The following is a 17,398-nucleotide window of genomic DNA, read 5'->3' on the forward strand; positions in this document are numbered from 1 at the left end:
ACACCAGGCACTTTCCAAGGCACTTGAGTCATCACAATTTCATTGCTCTTGGATGTCCATTCCAGGGAGGGGAAAAGACAATGGATGGAAAAATAGACCACACAACAGGATGTATAAGTCTCCTGACACATATGGAGAACAGGATAGGTGAGAATGGAACAGGGAAGACAGTTGCAGGGACAAGTCCTTCCCCATCCATCAGCATGATCAAGCAGCCTCTTATGGAATCATGCCAGTGAGTTACTGGGGGAAGAACATTCTAGAAGAGAGGACAGCACATACTAAGACCCTGAGGGTAAGATGTGTTCAGATGTGCAGTGACCTGGGGGAGTAGCAGCAGTTGAGGTGTGGGAGCCAATTGGAACCACAGCAACAGGACTCTGGAAGTGACAGCAGGGAGTGCGGCTTTTGCTCTGCAGGAGAGGGAGCAACGGGTGCCATGAGTAGAACAGCGGGATCTGCATCACAAGGGGGGCTGCTCACACCATGGGGAGAGGCAGGGAAGAGAGACACAGACAAGTCCCATAGGTCCCAGAGAAGTCAACGATGGGATAATGGCAGGCAGGTGGGAACTATGGCTGGGTCCCGGATGTTATGAAGACAGAAGTGCTGGATTTGTTGACGTAATGTTAACAGGATATGAGAGCAGAGAATAGATTTTGTTGTTGACCTGCAGCATGCAGAACAAGCCGCTGTTTGGGGAGGTGAGGGCAAGATTGTGGGAGAGCACTCCCAGTGTGTGTGGGGGGGTGGAGCTCAGGGCTGGAGGGAGCTGTGCATGCCGCATTGCTGAGGGCGCACTGTGACACTGCAGCGAAGAGGCCAAATCTATCAGAGGGTAGACCAAATGTCAAGATGCAAAGTTGGGACTGGAAGTACGCATGTAGGAGATGGCAGAGGTTAGGGTTGTGGCACACAAGGTCAGGCTGCCACTTGGGAAACCCCTGTTCCATATTGGAGTGCCTGCTTTGAGACAGCTATTGCACACTTCTGAGCCAGGTTCCTGCTAATATTCCGAGGAGGCAGCCGATGATGGGCTTGCCTGACACATGTGGGAAACCAGGTTGGAGCTCCTGACTCCTGGCTTTGGCCTGGCTGATCCCCTTGCAGTTGGAGTACAAACTATCAGATCTCTCTCTCTCTCTCACTCACTCTCTCTCTCTCATTCTCCAATCCCTCTTTCATTGTCACTCTTTCAAATAAGTAAATGAATCTTTTAAAGACACAATCAGCATGCAGTACTGCTGAAGGTGATACCCTGAGTTCCAATCTGGCTGTTGGTACTTTCTTCCTCCCACAGACCTCTGCAGTCAAGCACTGGGGATGGATCCAGCCACTGAGTACCCTGTGTCTCAGCTGAGCAGTGGAACAGGCCCGGTGGGCTTCTCTGCCCCACCCTCAGAGAGGTTGCACTGTTGGGTGTCCCCAACTCAAGAGCATGCTTTCCAGGCTGAGCCAGGCTTGAGCAGTGAGCTTCCTGTTGGCGGTACCATCTTTCTTTGCAAGTGTGCCCCAGCCTCAGGTGACTCTAAGGAGCTTGGCAACTTCATTGGCCACTTTGGAAAGTCGGAGATGGCTGGGATAAGTCCAGGAAGTAGGGCTGTGAGAGCAGCATGTTCTGCTCAGAGATGGGAGCACCCTCATTCCCACGGGGACAGCAGGGCCCGTGGACACCTCTTGCCCCGAGGGAGCACCCTCATTCCCATGGGGACAGCAGGGCCACGGACACCTTTCGCCACAAGGTCTGAGGGTCCAGTCATCTCCAGAGTAAGGTGTGCACGGTGGCAGAAAATGACATGGGTACGTCCCTTTTTTTCCCTATGCTTTTGTTCCTTGGGGTTTGACAGCAGATAACAACTCTGCCTATGAAGATAGAAATACTCAAGTGTGTAATTTACACTCAAGCAGCCCCTGTTTCCAATCTCTTAACAAAAGAGGCTTTTGGTCACAATTGGGAGATGTCTGCTTCAGAGAGCAAGAACCCTGGGTCTGGGGAGGAGAGAGGGGGCAGCAGAATGGGTGTGTGGTTCCAAACCTGCAGGGAAGGGCTGAGCCACACAGGGATGCTTGGTGGGAAGATACTGAGACAGAAGCTGCAAAAGTGACTGGGCTTTGCTCTCTCTCTCTCTCTCTCTCTCACTCTCTCTCTCTTCGTCTCTCAGGACCCCTGAGAGGACCCTTGGTCACTCCACGGCCTACTCCAGCCTTCAGATGGGAGCTCCAGGAAGTAGTGTAACTTCTATCCCGGCCCCAGCATCCCTGCCTGCCTTTCTTTGCACGCATGTGCTTTTATGAGTTGAATATTCCTCATCTAAAATGCTTGCAATCAGAAGTGCTTTGTTTTGTTCTTGTTTGATTTTGTGTTGTTTTTTTTTTTAAATTCTGGAATCCTTGCATACACATAAGGAGTGTCTTGAGGAGGAAACCCAAGTTTAAGCGCTAGCTTCATCCACTTCTTGTACATACTGTAAACATATATGGTCTCAAAGTAAGTTTACACAATATTTTCATAAGTCTGCGAGGGAAACAAAATGTCAGGGTTTGGAAGTTTCTCCTGTGGCATTATGTCGATGCTCAGAAAATTCTAGATTTGGGAGCACTTCAGATCTCAGACACTTAGTGGTCAGAGGCTCCGTGACAGAGGGGAATCATACAGGGTTAAATGGGGAATTCTTAGTCCCAGGGATTCAGCTCCTGGCTGGAGGGGCCCCAAAATTCCAGACAGAGTGGGTAATTCCAAAGCACACTGCTGTGAAACTGCGTAGGCCAGGGAAGTATGCATTATTTATAGCAGTTGCAGTAATTAATCCATAATATTCTTTTTCATACCTCCTGGGGTAGCTGAAGTTAATTGCTTGTTGTCTTTCTTTCTATACCATACTCTTTCCATGTGGAGGTATATAAAATACACACACTGACGCAGCTTCAGTTACAGACAGCTTTGTTTTTCTAAAGTAGCAAAGCTGCCTTCAGTTCCATCTCCGTTGTTTCTTCTGCATCTAACCACATGTCACGGGTGTGCCCCAAGCCAGGGGAGACTCACTCATGTTGTGTGCACACTCTTAGTGTCCACATAATGCCTACCAGTGTGTGTGTGTGTGTGTGTGTTCAACTTCACTTTGTTGACCGTGTTTCAGTTAATGGACACCTGAGGCATTTCCAACTTGTTACCACAATAATTAATGTTGTGATAAAAGTCCTCCTACACTTAGCATGTAGAATGGGTGCTTTTACCGCTGTAAAAAGGAGATATATTCCCCCAAGGAAGTGGAATAATCCTAAAGAATATGGAGTCCTGTCTGGGTGCGGTGATGGTTTTTTCAGACATTCTGGGTACCCTGCCTTGTATGCAGCACAGCTGAGACCCACATTATGTGTGGGTCTCTCCTGCTTCATGAGTTCCTATTATTCATGAGAACAGGGGTTCTCAAGCTTTCAGAACCTGAGTGCTCTCACTTAGAATCCATAGGTTGCTGGGGAGCCCGCATTCCTTCACGATTCATTCCCAGCTGTTACCTGTGGATGTTTCTGTGCGGCCCACTCCCCTGATGATGCCTAATGTCTCAACTCCCAACCCCACGACACACGTCAGGCTCCTGCAGCTTCAGTGTCTCCCAGTGTGTCCACAGCTGTCGTGCTAACTAGCAGTCACGTTAAGGATGCTTGGCCAGAGGCACACAGGCCCAGACAGAGCTGCAGACACCTGAGGCCCCACCCTACCTACCTTCACGGCCTTGGCTCTGTTGATGAGCCCATCGTCCTGCGAGCTCCCGATGAGCAGATCCACCTTGGTCCATGGCAGCCTCTGCCGCGCTCTGGCTGGAGTCTCACGCAGGTAGCGGCCGTCGACCATGGGACCCCAGTAGTGGAAAGGGCCACTCACAGCCAGGAGCTGCGTGGGTTATGAAAGGCTGTCATTACATGCATGGATCTTATCCTTTACATAACAAATAGCAGAATAACCACGTGTATTGCTTTGCTACATGAGGTTCTAGCCAGAGCCATGCTGATGTCATCCACATGGGCTCTACTAGAAGCAAAGTTAACGCAACAGGAAGAGGCAGCCAGGGCACTGTGACAGTTCCAGGGGCTGGGAGATGCAGCTAGCCTTCAGGTTCCCAGGAGCCTTCCTGCCAAGGTCACAGCTGGGCCCAAGGGAGGAGTGGGGAAAGATGGTAGGGAGGTAGGCCAGGGGAGTCAGTGGTAGAGGAGAAAGTAGTGGCCCTGATAGATAAAAGTGAATTAGCTTTAGTTTTCATCAGATGAGCCTACAGTGGAGGAGCTCAGCATGGGACTTGCTCTGACTCCCTGGTCTTGGAGTCCAGCAGAAATAATGACAGCCATGCCTGACATCATGCCCTCAATGAGTGTCAGGGCCAGCCAAAGGCACACTATGAATGAGAACTCGGTAGCTGGAAAGAGACACGAAGCTCTTTCAGGAGTGAGAGGGACCACAGCCTGCTGTGCAGCTACATCTCCCGCTCCCAGACACGTGCTGGGACTGGACTCAGGGCTCCTGTGGTTCCAGCCCAGCACAAGGCCCTCTGGGTGTGCTGCACTGCTGTATGCCCCTCCTCTGTGAGCCCTGCAGCATAGCTCCCATTTCAGAGATGATAAACCTGATTGTTATAAGGACCTGTCTGTTTTGGTACCTGGCTGTATCCCACGGAGGGCAAGGAAATGTGCATTCCAGCTCCAGCTAGTTACCAGCCAACCATGTGGCCAGGATGGGTCACAACTCCTTTTCAGGCTGTAGTTTTCTACATACAAATGACTTACCTTGGTTTGGGCATCATTGAGGATGTTAGCAGGCTTCTGGCGGAGGCAGGACACCACATCTTGGCTGGATGAGCTGGAACAGCCAACCTCCTTTGCCAAAGCAGCTGTCTGCAGCTGAGCCCTCTCGGGGCTGATGACTGCAGCTGGGGAGAGTGCAGAGCCGCCCTGGAAGAGAAGGCAGGCTCAGAGCTGGGGTCTGGATCAGCCCTGTCCATGGCTCACCTAAGAGACCTTCAGGCCACAGCTGATGCTCCTCCACTCTTGGGAACCACAGAATGTTCCTGGGGATGCCCACGAAGGGGGTGATCAAGACTGAGCAACAGCAATGCCCACATGCCATGTGATCTTGAATGGGATAAACTTTGGCCTTGGTGATACGGCTAGAGTTGTGCATGGAAGCAAAGGGTTGATAGGTTTAGAGCAACCCTGCGAGAAGAGAACTCTGCACAGATGGAATTCCATGTCATCACCCCCTCTTGGGTTTTGCCTAAGCAGCAAAGTTCCCCAGCTCAACTATGAGAGCTGTATTTTCAAACATATGCCTCCCAGAAGATGCCAGAGACACAGCCATTGATTTTCCCAGCCATCTGCTGTCCCAGCAGAACTAGTGAATATCCATGTCCAAGCACCAGGGTACTGGGGCCATTTCCTGTCTTGGAGCCAGGGTCAGGAGGTCCAGCTCTGCCTGGATTGCTGATGGCATCAAGGTCTCTGCCCCACCTCTCTACCTCTGCCAAGGACCTCTGATGAGTCCTGACTCATGAATGATGAGAGGGAATTCCCACTGCATCAAAGAATCATGGACAGAACAGGGAAGCAGCTGGGATATTAGCTGCCACCACGACTCAGGTAACAAGTGACTACCACTGATAGAGGACTTGGATGAATGAACTCAAGAGCTCACCCACAGCAAGTGTGTCAGTTGCTTGCTCTTATTGGCCCCAATTGATGTGGTGCAACCTTCTCCCACCAGGGTTTGGCCATCTTTAGAGGACAGAAGCAGAAGGGTAAAGTGTCTACAGTGGCATGGGTGTGGAAGTAAAAAAAAGAAGCATCTTGATCCAAGTGGGGCACCTTCTCAGAAGTAAAGCCAGCCTGTGGGCTCAGATAATTGGGCTCCTCCAGGGTGTGTGTGGATCCCAGGCAGGGCCCCCATGAGAATGGAAGGTTCTAGTTCTATGACCAGGGAGTCTTGCGTGAGGGGTTTCACTGGCCTCCAAACATTGGTCTCTGATAAGGGGCAGCTGGGCTGGATAACATCACTCTCAACTACCTGCTAGCACCTGCAGGTCCTGTGAGTTGGTTTCTCTTCTACCAGGAACTGGGGGCCTGTGCTTCATTCAAATAACCTTCACAAGCAGTAATATGGCATAATTATCACCCAGTTTTGAGACAAACCAACTAAACTTTAGAAAGGAAAGGAGGGAGGTCTAGTATTTCAGCTCTCTAGTATGTGCCAGGAATTAGGAGTTTTGTAACAACACTCATGCTCACTGGGTAACTCACCAAGGTCTGGGTGCTGAGTGCTACACATTCGTCACATGTCATCTCATTAAATCCTAACCACAACCCTAAGAGGCAGAGAGGGAGGAGGAACTGGGGCACAAATAGGTTCACTCCCTTGCTCAAGCTGGCGAATAGCAGAGCCAGGACTCCCATCTCAGAGACCCATGCTGAGCCATGATCTCAACTTTTGTGTTTTCCCATGTGTGTTTCTATCCAGTGGAGGAGGGCACATTGTTGAGCTGAACTGGCTCCTCTTACACAGGTGCTAAGAGAGCACACTGGTCTGTCTGACTCCACGGTCACCATGTCCCAACTCCAGGTCTTCCCCTGAGCTAAGTGTATCAACAATCGTCACAGGGGTGCACCAGAGCTCATATAGAGGATGGTGGGAGGAGTGCACAGGGACACATCTCTGATGGCAGGCAGGAGTGACCCTGAACACTCACTGCTCTCCCAAGAGACAATGGATAGACATCCAGATGGAAGAGATGCATGCTCCAGAGTGCCCATCTGAGAGGCCAATGGGAACAGACGCAGTTCCTGGAACAAGGTGTTCCTAACAGCACCACTCATGGAAGGTGCCAGTGGTTTTGTGCTTTTAGGATCAGGGCTGAATGGTCATGGGCAAAGCACAGGCAGAGCAATGGGTGTGGTGGAATGTGCTGCAAATAGGGCTTGGAGCCAATGCCCAAACCAGGGGGAGGACCAAGAGGGACAGCCCAAGGCTGATACTGCCACAACAAGTGCCTTAATCAGGGTCCCTGTCCCAGAGGCCAAGTAGGACCTGCAGCAGCAGAAAAGCTGTGGTCCAGGTCTTGTCCCCAGATGCAGGGGAATGACATCAGAGAGTCTTTGACACCATTTCCACCTTGGCATCCTGGCACAATGTCATCAACCCCATGTCTTTCTCCTGCCAGAGAGATTATTGAAAGAACAGGCCCAGATATCGAATTATTTAACTTCCATGAAGGAGAGACTCTTGTCCCATTTTACAAATGGGAGTGTCCAGGCTAAGAGAGGGAAGTGCCCATCTTGAGACCAGAGGATTGAATAAGACTCAGGACTGGAGAAATGAACCAGATGAGCCTTACACATCCATCTGAAGCACTCCTGAGGACAGGTGGTAACATGACCACCACCTGTATCTGTTTCATTGCTAAGTCCAAGTAAGGACCTCGTAACTAGAGTAAGAAACAAGGCCAGACAGTGGGACACTCAGCCTGGGCCTGGAAGACATATGGGGCATGGCATTGGAGGCTCCTCGACACAGGTACTGCATGGCCGAGGGCCCAAGGAGCCCATCCCCACTGTTCTCAGCTGCCTAGACCAGGCCTGGCAGCTTGGGCTGCTGACTCAAGCAGAACAAGGCAGTTGTTCGGTGCTCAACGTTTTCAGACAAAGTTGACTGCCGCTGGCAGGACTTCCATCAGGCAAGGCTCCTGGCTGTGTAAGTCTCCAGCCAGTGGCTCCCTGTGAACTCAAACATCTATCAGAGAAGGGGAATTGCAGCCTGGGTCATCCCAGGGCCTGCAGTTCCACCGCGATAGCTGTGAGTTACAGTCAAGGTGACTTGGTGCCCTTGTATTCCTGTGCCTTGGGATTTATGCCTTCACCAGTGAGAGGCCAGCTTTCCTGAACAATAACATATATGTTGTGTGTTTTTCAACAGGAAACATACAGACCCACTCCCAGAATACTCAAGGTCAAAACCCACGTTCTAAATAGCAAATGGCAACACATCCAAGGGGGCTGCCCAGCTCAGCTCCAACACTGCCCAGGGCCACAGGGAGATGCAAATTCGAATGGAGCCACTGATGTTTTCCACATTTCCCTCAGCCATGAAAAGCCGGGGCTCCTGCTTCAGCACGGAAGTGGTTGAAGGTGTGGGTGCAGCTGATGCTGTGAGATAGCTATGAGAACTTTCCTCTGTCTTCTGGTGTTGGGTTTTTAGCATTTTTCTGTAGGAAACCTCTATCTTCATGGAAAAATAGTGGTTAAGCAAGACAAAACATAACAAAAAACCCAGCTACTCAGCCTCCACTTTAAAGCACTCAGCTGCAGACTGGGGCTGGGAGCAGAAGGAGGGGTGCTGTCCAGAGCTGTACCAAGAGCTTGGACTCTGAGGCAGAAGGCCCAGGGTCGGCTTCTGGCTCTGTTGCTTGTAGGAGATGTAGTGCAGCCATCTCCCACCAGGGTTTGGCAACTTTCAGTGGACAGAGGCAGAAGCATGCTCACAGGTCAGGGTAAAAACGTCTACAGTGGCATGGGTGTGGATGGCATGGGTCAGCTTCACAGTGGCAGGTGTGCCATAGGACTGCTGCCACTGTAGTGGGGCCTCAGGGCACCCCTGCAGTCTAGAGGACCTCTATATCCCCTGATCTGCCCTTCCATAACAGCAGGGCCATGCCAGACCTACGCTTTATCTAAATCTGACTCAGCTATTAAGTCGCTTAGCGCTTCCTCTTGTTGTTTTTATAACTCTAAAAATAGCATGGGCACAAACCGCAAGTGCTGACTCGGGCTTAGCTTCCTGGAGTCTCCGAACACTGGCCTGGTCTCAGTGAGCTGTGATGGTCACCTCGGGCCAGGCCTGCTCTGTCCTTGAGTGCTCGAGAGCTCATGCACAGCCCTGCACGGGAATACACAGCACACACCAAGATGCAGACCTACCCAGAGCACAACAATTTCAGATATACATACACAAGTATACAATTACACATCCACACACAGACACACACACAGGGTCCCAGCACGGGAATACACAGCACACATACATCCTCAGAGCACACATAGTCCACCCCCACACACATACATGCAAAAACACGCAGGAATACATTCACACACATCCACACTCATCCACATGGACACACAAGCACATTCCTACACAGACACACACAAACACCTGCACACATACACAGTGTTTCCCATGTGGAATTCTCACAGGCCTTCTACGAAGGTGTCACCAACAGGAAACACAGCAGGGAGAGGGGCTGTCTCCATGTGAAGCTTGGCCACCCCGAGGGGCATCTGTGAGCAGAGCAGTGACTTTGGGCAGACTAAGGAGCTGTGGGCCCACCTGTGCTCTCACACCTCTCAACTCCTCAGCCCCCTGCAAGTGAGGCTTTTTGGAGTGAGGAGCACTCAGAGGAATGGGCAAGGGCAGGTGTCTCAAGCTGTACCCCACATTGAGCTTCCCCCCCAGGAATTACTGTGTGGAACCAATAACTAGCTCCCACAAAACCCTCATGGGGGGCCCTCCTGTGAGGGCTGAGCATCAGAATCAGCCCACAAGAAGGGCACTGGAACAGATTTTTGGGGTGACGAGACTCATGCTAGGGGGCAGGAGTGGAGGAAAACTTGGACTGCAGCCAGTGGGCTCCCTGGCTCCATGTTCCGGCCACTGTGTGTCTCCATGGTGAATATGGCCATCGTCCCTCTCTGTCCCTGTGTGAAGGGGAGGCACAGGCAACCGGGGCAGGCCAACAGTTCTGCCTGTTACCACTTGGCTGTTTTCCATTGTCTCCCAGAGCATGGGGGGTCCTGGTCTATAAAGGGAACATTATGGTAAAAGGTCACAGGGCAGATGGGCAAAACACCCAGTGGTGGTAGACACTTGGGGACAGTTCCTTGTAATTAGCAGTAGGTATAATGTCAACCAAGGTTTAACTTCCATGGTAACTTATCCTGGCCTGAAATTTCACTCAACTAAGCCCGTCAGTGCAAACTAGGCTGAGCCCGTTAATGTCCACCCAGGAGAGCAGTGTAAGCACCCAGGTCTTGGACTGTTGGGTATCTAGAACACCTGCCTAGCTCTGGTCCAATGCAGTGGCCATACATGGGACTTTTTTGGCTGTCATGATCTAGGTCATGATGAATGATAAGGTAAGGATTAGACAGGAAGGATCTCTCTCCCAGTTAAATTAAAGCATGTGACTGAGTTGCTGAGATAACTCAATGAACTCTAATTTATACTCAAGTTCATGTCCATGTTAGTATTCTCTTGAATGATTTCTACACTGGAATCATCTTTTCTTGACTTAAGAGTTTGCCTCTGATTTGTAACACTTCGGTTTTGACAACATTCAGGCTGGCATGATGACTGATAGATCTTGAAGCTCTGAATTAGGGCACAAGAGAACACTTCTTCCTGCTCTCTGGAGCTGGTCCCACCCAGTGTTACTCAGTGAGAGGCCATGGAACGTGGGTGAGTAAAGCAAAGGTCCAACAAGAGCTCAATGCATGTCTCTCATATGGGAAGTGGCGACCTGAGCCATTGAGGCAGCTACTTGTACCACCCAGCATGCATTCAATAAGAAACTGGGATTTGAGAAGAGCTAGGAACTCAGGCCCAGGGATTCTGGGCTTCCCAGTGGGCAGCTCAACTTCTGCACTGAACACCCACTGCTACTCTGTGTTAAAAGACACTGAAACATGGACAGGCATTTAGCAGAGCACTGAAGCCAGCAATGGAATGCCTTCATCTCACACTAGCATGCCTGGGTTTGAGCACTAGCTTTCCTTTCTTTTCCAGCTGTGTGCTAATGTATAACTTGGGAAGGAAGGCTCAAGTACTTGGGTCCCAGATGCCTACACAGGAGACCTGGAATGTCTTCCTGGCTTCCAGTTTCAGCTGCTGTGGGCATCTGGGAAGTGGACCATCACACGGGAGCTCTCTCTTTGCTTTTTAAAGAAAGAAAAAAAACAAAGTGTAATGAATTTGAAGAAGAATCCACTCTCAGGCACTTTGATACACACTGGCAGTTGTCCTGCAGGCACCTAACACGGAACTCTTGCTTAGGTTGCCTCACGGAAACACCCACAGCCTGTCTGGGAAATAAGAACTAATATCACACAATATACTGCTTACTTAACCATTCCTTTGTGTATGGGCCAGAAGTGTACGTAAGAAGTATTTGGAGCAGACTCAGCAAAGAGTGACAAAGAGGTTTAAGCTTAGATGGATTGGAAACTGGACTTGCCGGCCCCAGGGTGCCCTCCATGCTGCCATGCTGCCTCAGTCCACGACAGGTGTCAAAGGAGAGAGAGCTGACCTGGCTCCTGCCCTGTGGCCTGCCCTCCTCCACGTCTCCTTAATTAGTCCAACCTTACCAATTCCCAGGACAAGGTGAACAAATTGATAGGTGGGTTTTATTGGCATTTTATACTTTTTAGGAAAGTTTAAATTTCCTCCAGTGATTGATACTAAATTTCCTCTAGTGGTTGATATTAAATTTCTAATTAGAAAACATTTAAATTACATTAAAACAATGAACTAAAATGAAACTGACTCCTATCAAAAGAACACTTGCTGATTCTGCTAGCCTTGTAGTTCAGACTCCCTGGGAGACTAGGTGGGAGCCCTGGGTGCCTTTAGAAGTGAAACAGAATGCCTTTTCGCAGCATTCAAAGTAAACATAGCAGCACAAGAATGCACAGCGAGAAATATAGGTGAGCAAGACAAAATTAAGTTAGCATGAAATGCAGGCAGAGCTGGGGTAGATGCTGCCAGTCTCCTGACTGTGAGTGTGTATGCCAGTGCACATGTGCTTAAATATTTATATTTAGGAAATAAGTGACATCATATTATTTTTGAACCTTTCTCACCCACTGAGCAGTCTATTGTGACTGTCACTCTGTTCTATGTATCCTTTTCAAGGTTTTTGCTTAAAATACTCACATGCTAAGTTGGACACAAATGTCCATAGCAGCATTATTCATAATTGCTAATAGGTGAAAATACCCCAAGTGCCCATCTAATGACACCCGGATCAGGAACAAACACGGCCTGTCCATATGAAGGATCATTATTCTGCAACATTTTCTTCAGAGAAGTATCTATTCTGATCCTTTGTTTTTAACATTGAATTGTTTGTCTCGCTGTTATTGAGTTAGCCAGAAATCCCTTATCAGAGCCACGATTGCCATTTTTTTTTTCACCCAGGTTGTGGGCCACCTTCTCACTTACAGATACCATTTACAGCACAGATACTTTTCATATTGACAAGGTCCAATCCATCCATTTTTCCCCCCTCTGGCCAGTTGTGTTTTTTGTGTTGTAAAACCTTTGCCTTACCCAAGGTCTGAGAGCCTTGCCTTGCATTCGATAGAAACCTATTTCTCATGCACTCTTTGAGTAACCAGGTTCTGCCTACTTGCCCTACAGAAACACTGAGCCATCATGTATTTCCATTTGCAAACTCAAGTTCCCCACTAGTTGCAGGGGAGAAGGAGGAAGGGGAAACACGAAGTTGTGCAGTAGCCTGGCGTGTATTAGCAGTTTACAGATGGCCGTCTTCTAAGCAGGACAATGATTGTACCATTTCCTTAAAGAATGGCAGAGTCTCAAAGAGAGTGCCCACCTTGTTCCCAATCAAGCCCTGTTGGCAGGCTGTTCTGTCCCCAAGGCTACTACCCCACTTGGCCTCTGCCTGCCAGACAGAAAATTGTACCACCTCCCTTCTCCAGCCTTCTCTGGCCATGCAGAGGGGCCAGGCAGCGGTGGCTGTGGCCTTCAGAATGGACCGTGCACCTGACGCACCCCTCCTCCGGGTCTTGTCAATGGCAAAATGCCTTTTTCCATCTGTCACAAACTTGATGTCTAATTGCCTCCCTCACCTTCTGGCAGTCGGAAGCCATTTAAATGCTTGGCACAGAAACATTACTGATTTCCAAGTGAAGGTGTCAAATTTTAGAACTGACACCATGAGTGACAGCTGAGGCCATTGCTGCCTCTTACTGAAGGAGGAATCTGAAACGTGGGCCCAGTGTCTCCACTCGGTACACTTCATATATACGTAGGGCTCTGTGTCTCCCAGTCAACTGTTTCTCTATTGTTCCGTGGACGAAGGGGCTGCCACCGAGTCAGGATTGAGCAGTCCCCATGAGCAGGACCTTCTCTTCCAACTACCTTGCTTTATTTGTCCCCACCAACTTTATTTCCTGCTGTCTTCTTCCCTTTCCCAATAAACACACTGGTGGTAGAAAATGCCCACTGTTCTGTACAGGAGCACATGGTGTGAACAGACAATTAAGAAGGTACGAAGGGAATGGCAGAGCAGATGCCCTCTCAGGCAGGACAGGTCCACAAAGAGGCAAGACCTAGCCAAGCCACTCGCCACTCCACGCAGACTGAGTGGGGAGCTGAACCTAGAGGCAAGAGTCGTGGGATATAGAGGGGCTTTCTGAGGAGGCACTGGCCTGGCTGAAGGCTGGAGGGTGGCCTGAGCAGGCTTCCAGGGACCATGGGCAGGAGCTGCAGGGAAATGCAGCTGTGTGTGTGTGTGTGTGTGTAAGCATGAGTGCTGGAATTAGGTGTGGAATTCAGAGGGCTCCCTCCTGCTGCCACCAGGGGCTGATGGCTGCAGAGAAGGCTGGCCTGGGAAGCAACTGTGCATGTCACAGTTCCAACACCCTGACCATCAAGAGACCTCAGTGATTGGCTTTGGGGTTCCTGGGGACAAGGTATCCAATGAAGCACCTGTCCCCAGGTCCCTGGCCTAGCCTGCCTTAACATCTTGTCTGCAGGCCCAAGGCCACACCTGCCCTCCCATCCCACCCTATGCACCCTGGTGTGTCCTAGTGCACCCAGCATTTCAGCTGTGGCGCCTACTTCCACCCGTTGGGTTCATGGTCCAGGCCCCAGCCTCATGAGGCTAGCCCTGACAGCTCCTGGACCCTTGATTCAAGCAGACCCTCCCTCCAAATTTCTCTGCTGACTCTCGCATTTCTATAAACTCCATGTAGCACTCACAGCTAGACACCTGAGCCTGCTCAGGTTCTGGAATCCATACCACACTGCTTCTGACACCATCTTCTTCAAATTTGTTAAGTGAACACTAGCATAGAATATTATTTTTATAGTGACACAGAAAAAAAAGGTCTAGCAGGAGCTGCCGGATTAGAGAAATCCTGCTGAATTCAGCACCAACTACTTGGTAACTGGCTTCATTTTTTGGGTTCCAGTTTTCCTATCTGTCAAATGGGTACCTAATGGGGCCAGGGTGTGGCATACACTCTTACCAGATGTATATTATTAGAAAAGCCTTCCAAAGTACCAAAGCCTCATTTCCCTCAAATGCAAAGTAAGGCAAGAAGAATATTTCCCTAGCCATTTGCTGAGATAGACAGGGCGTGCCAAATGCCTACTTACGTACGTCAGATTTCCAACAGTGACAGCCGCTAAAATCCCAACTGATGCCCCCAAGAGATTTTATACAATTAGATAGCAGATCCAAACAATTCTTCATAGCCCATCAAACACGGTGCGGTGTCAAGTATCAGCTATCGTACTGTTAGCATCAAGATAAAATTAAAGTAGTGAGATGTTCTCCAGATATGGCTGTGTGATTGTACCCGCCTGCCTCTGCCCCCCATGCTGACCCCTGCTGGGTGGCCTGGCTCAGTGCTTACTGAATGGATACCTGTTCATAACTTCACACCCAACGTAGGGCTGGTTTTTAACTGAGGTCACCACTTGAAATGACATCAAGACCAGCTTCCTGTGCATTCATCCTCTGATAAGCACAAGACAATCTGGGCTTTAGAAGGAGGCGTGTCTCATCCCAGCAGTAAAGCATCCCAGGACGGGGTGCTAGCGGGGCTTCAACAGGAGCTTACATAATTTTGTTACAGATTTGCGTGCGTCTTGTGGTGCTCAAGTCCATCGCTGGAGTGCTGGGTGAGTCTTGTTGTGGGTGTCACTGTTGCAGATGAGAATGCCCGCAGAGCCGTTAGGAGGCCTGCCTGGCTGCTGGGTAGGCTGGTTGCAGAGGCCTTATCGTGAACGTGCACATGGGGCTGCCTTGGCTGTGGTTCTCTTATCAGGAAAATTCCACCAGTGTCTGTGACTCAGGAAGGAATCAGGTGTTAGAGCCTCAAGGAAACTTGTGCTCCTAGGAGGGCTGGGGAGGGAGTTCCTTCTTGCACACGGGCTCCCTTGGTCTCTCACTTCCTTTCTGTACATGTGTATCTGCAGGCTGCTCACTGGCACCTGTTCCCTGCCTCCTAGGGGCCCACAGTTTCTGTAATTCAGACCTGCAGATGTGCAGGGCAGGGAGGTGCCAATACTGCTTTGAAATGATGCTGGTGTGGTTCTGACACCATCCTCCACTGCTATGCCCCTGACTTCCTCAGAAAGACTGGCACACTGCCCTTAAGCCAAGCACCCAAGGCCGCTGCAACCACTGCCCGGATGATCCGCTGTGGACTGGCGCCAAGGGAAGCTGAAGACGGGATGGTTCAAGTTCCTCGTTAAGGTGGCTCTGTTTTCTGACTTTTGTGCCTCTGTTGAGTCATGGTCTTGCATTGGGCATGCATCAAACCATTCATGGGAGCACAGCAAGAAAACTCTAGAGGATTTCCTTATAAATATCACTTGAGAAATCTTATCAGTCAACAGTAATTTTCATCATTATAGTTGAGTCATATGTGTCTACCATTACTCATTCAATATGAATCCATGGGGCGTGCTTACATGAAATTTTCTTGCTATTGGGAAACACGATCAGGAATTGGAAATGACCCGACAGGCGACCACAGGAAGCCCTTCCCGGAGGAGGCTGCAGGGAAGTGTCAAGCCAGGACGTCACTGTAGATGTGGTTTCTGCTCTACTGAGAGCCATCAAAGTGGGCAGCAAGCCTCCTCACCCCGGAACAGGTGCAGGTGCTGTGGCAATGGCTAAGCTTCAGGCACAGGACACTGACACTGCTGGCCTTCATCCATGGATGCCACATGACATATGCTATGGGCAGTTCTGGATTGTGGGCCTTTGTGCAAAGGACAAGAGTGAGGGGCCAGAGCAGGGCTAGGGTTTAGGAAGCACAATCCTTTCGCCAGATCCTGATTCAGGAGGATGAAAGGACTAAGTCTGGGATGGTCTTAAGCAGAGACTCCCCCCTGACCCTGGCTGGTCCTCAAATGGGAGAAACAATTCTATTCCAGGTCAGTGAACTCAAACTTGGGAGAGCCTGCCCATCAGCAGACCGGAGGAAGGAACGTGGGAGGAATCAACACACATGCTAAGAGCAGCAGGGCTGTGGTGGCAGAAAGCAAAAAAAGAATTAGAGCAGGTCCATTTATTGGCCCATTCTGGTGGATCTGAAAGGGGCAGAGAGAAGACAAGATGGGCTGACCATGCCGGGTAGAATGCAGATAAAGCACAATGGAAGTCATCTTGTAATGGAAAGAATGGAAAAGACACAGTGAACACCCCAGCTAGCACTCCACCTTGTGCTCACCTCCCACCCTCTGTCAAGCCTTAGGTTTGCTGTAGCAACACCAGCATCACCTTTGGTCTTCCCTGGAAGCCCCACCCCATCATGGCAGTCATGCCTAGCACCTATTGGACTTACGCTGAACTCTCAGACATCAGGACATCGGTCATCAGCACCTTGACTTCCCCTAGTGCCCTGCGGCTCAGCCTCGTGGCTCCTCCATGGGAGCTACTAAACTAATACACGCATAAGAGTTTCTAGATTCCAGAAAATAGGAGGGTCTGTGGATCAGCACAGCCACAGGAAATTGGTAAGAAGGCCAAGTTTCAAAAGAATGCAGCTGGGTCCTGCTTGGAGAGTTTCACAGCATCCGGAAAACCTGCTGACCTCCTCCTCCAGCCGCTCAAGGCTGAGGACACCCTGCCTCCCCCGAAGTGCAGGCCCTGGGTTTAGGTTGAGCAACGGCGGAAGAGAACTGCTCTAGCAAATCAACCTACTTGTGCAACTCTGTGCAGGAGCAGGAAATGGCAAAACATGAGCATCCACTTTTGTTTTGGAGAACACTACCATGCCAAGGGGCCTCCCGGGAATCTGGTGAGCACGCATTCAGATCCCGCTCCCAACCCACTGAAAGGTTCAGCTCTTCTGACTTTGGAGATGGCTCGCTAAACAGGGGCTCTTCTCTCCCCAAAGTGGTCTCCTCACTTACTGTCTTCCATTTGGGTGAAAAGTCAATTTTCACAAGTTATCTCTTTGTTCAGAAGACCCAGCCTTCTTCTTACTTATTCAATGGCTACTTGGGGCTTTTCACTTTGGGGCTGGGCTCTGTGGGTTTGCTTGAAGCACAGCCTGCTTTTCCAGGCTTATGTCCTCCACATCCCCATTGGAAAATGCAAGAGCG

At 50.1% G+C, this 17,398-nt stretch overlaps 1 protein-coding gene across 1 annotated transcript in view; it reads right to left on the minus strand.

Moving 5' to 3' along the window:
• The window catches only part of TG (thyroglobulin), a 202,992-nt gene that overhangs the window by 20,757 nt on the left and 164,837 nt on the right, over positions 1-17,398 (minus strand). Inside the window, exons 42-43 of the mRNA XM_040979252.1 lie at positions 4,780-4,944; positions 3,725-3,892 (exon numbers count right to left, since the gene is read on the minus strand). Coding sequence (XP_040835186.1) covers positions 3,725-3,892; positions 4,780-4,944 — 333 coding nt within the window. The remainder of the gene's footprint in view (positions 1-3,724; positions 3,893-4,779; positions 4,945-17,398) is intronic.

Source organism: Ochotona curzoniae, unplaced genomic scaffold (assembly GCF_017591425.1).
Source record: "Ochotona curzoniae isolate NIBS_2020 unplaced genomic scaffold, NIBS_Ocur_1.0 contig_3190, whole genome shotgun sequence".
Lineage (NCBI taxonomy): Eukaryota > Metazoa > Chordata > Mammalia > Lagomorpha > Ochotonidae > Ochotona > Ochotona curzoniae.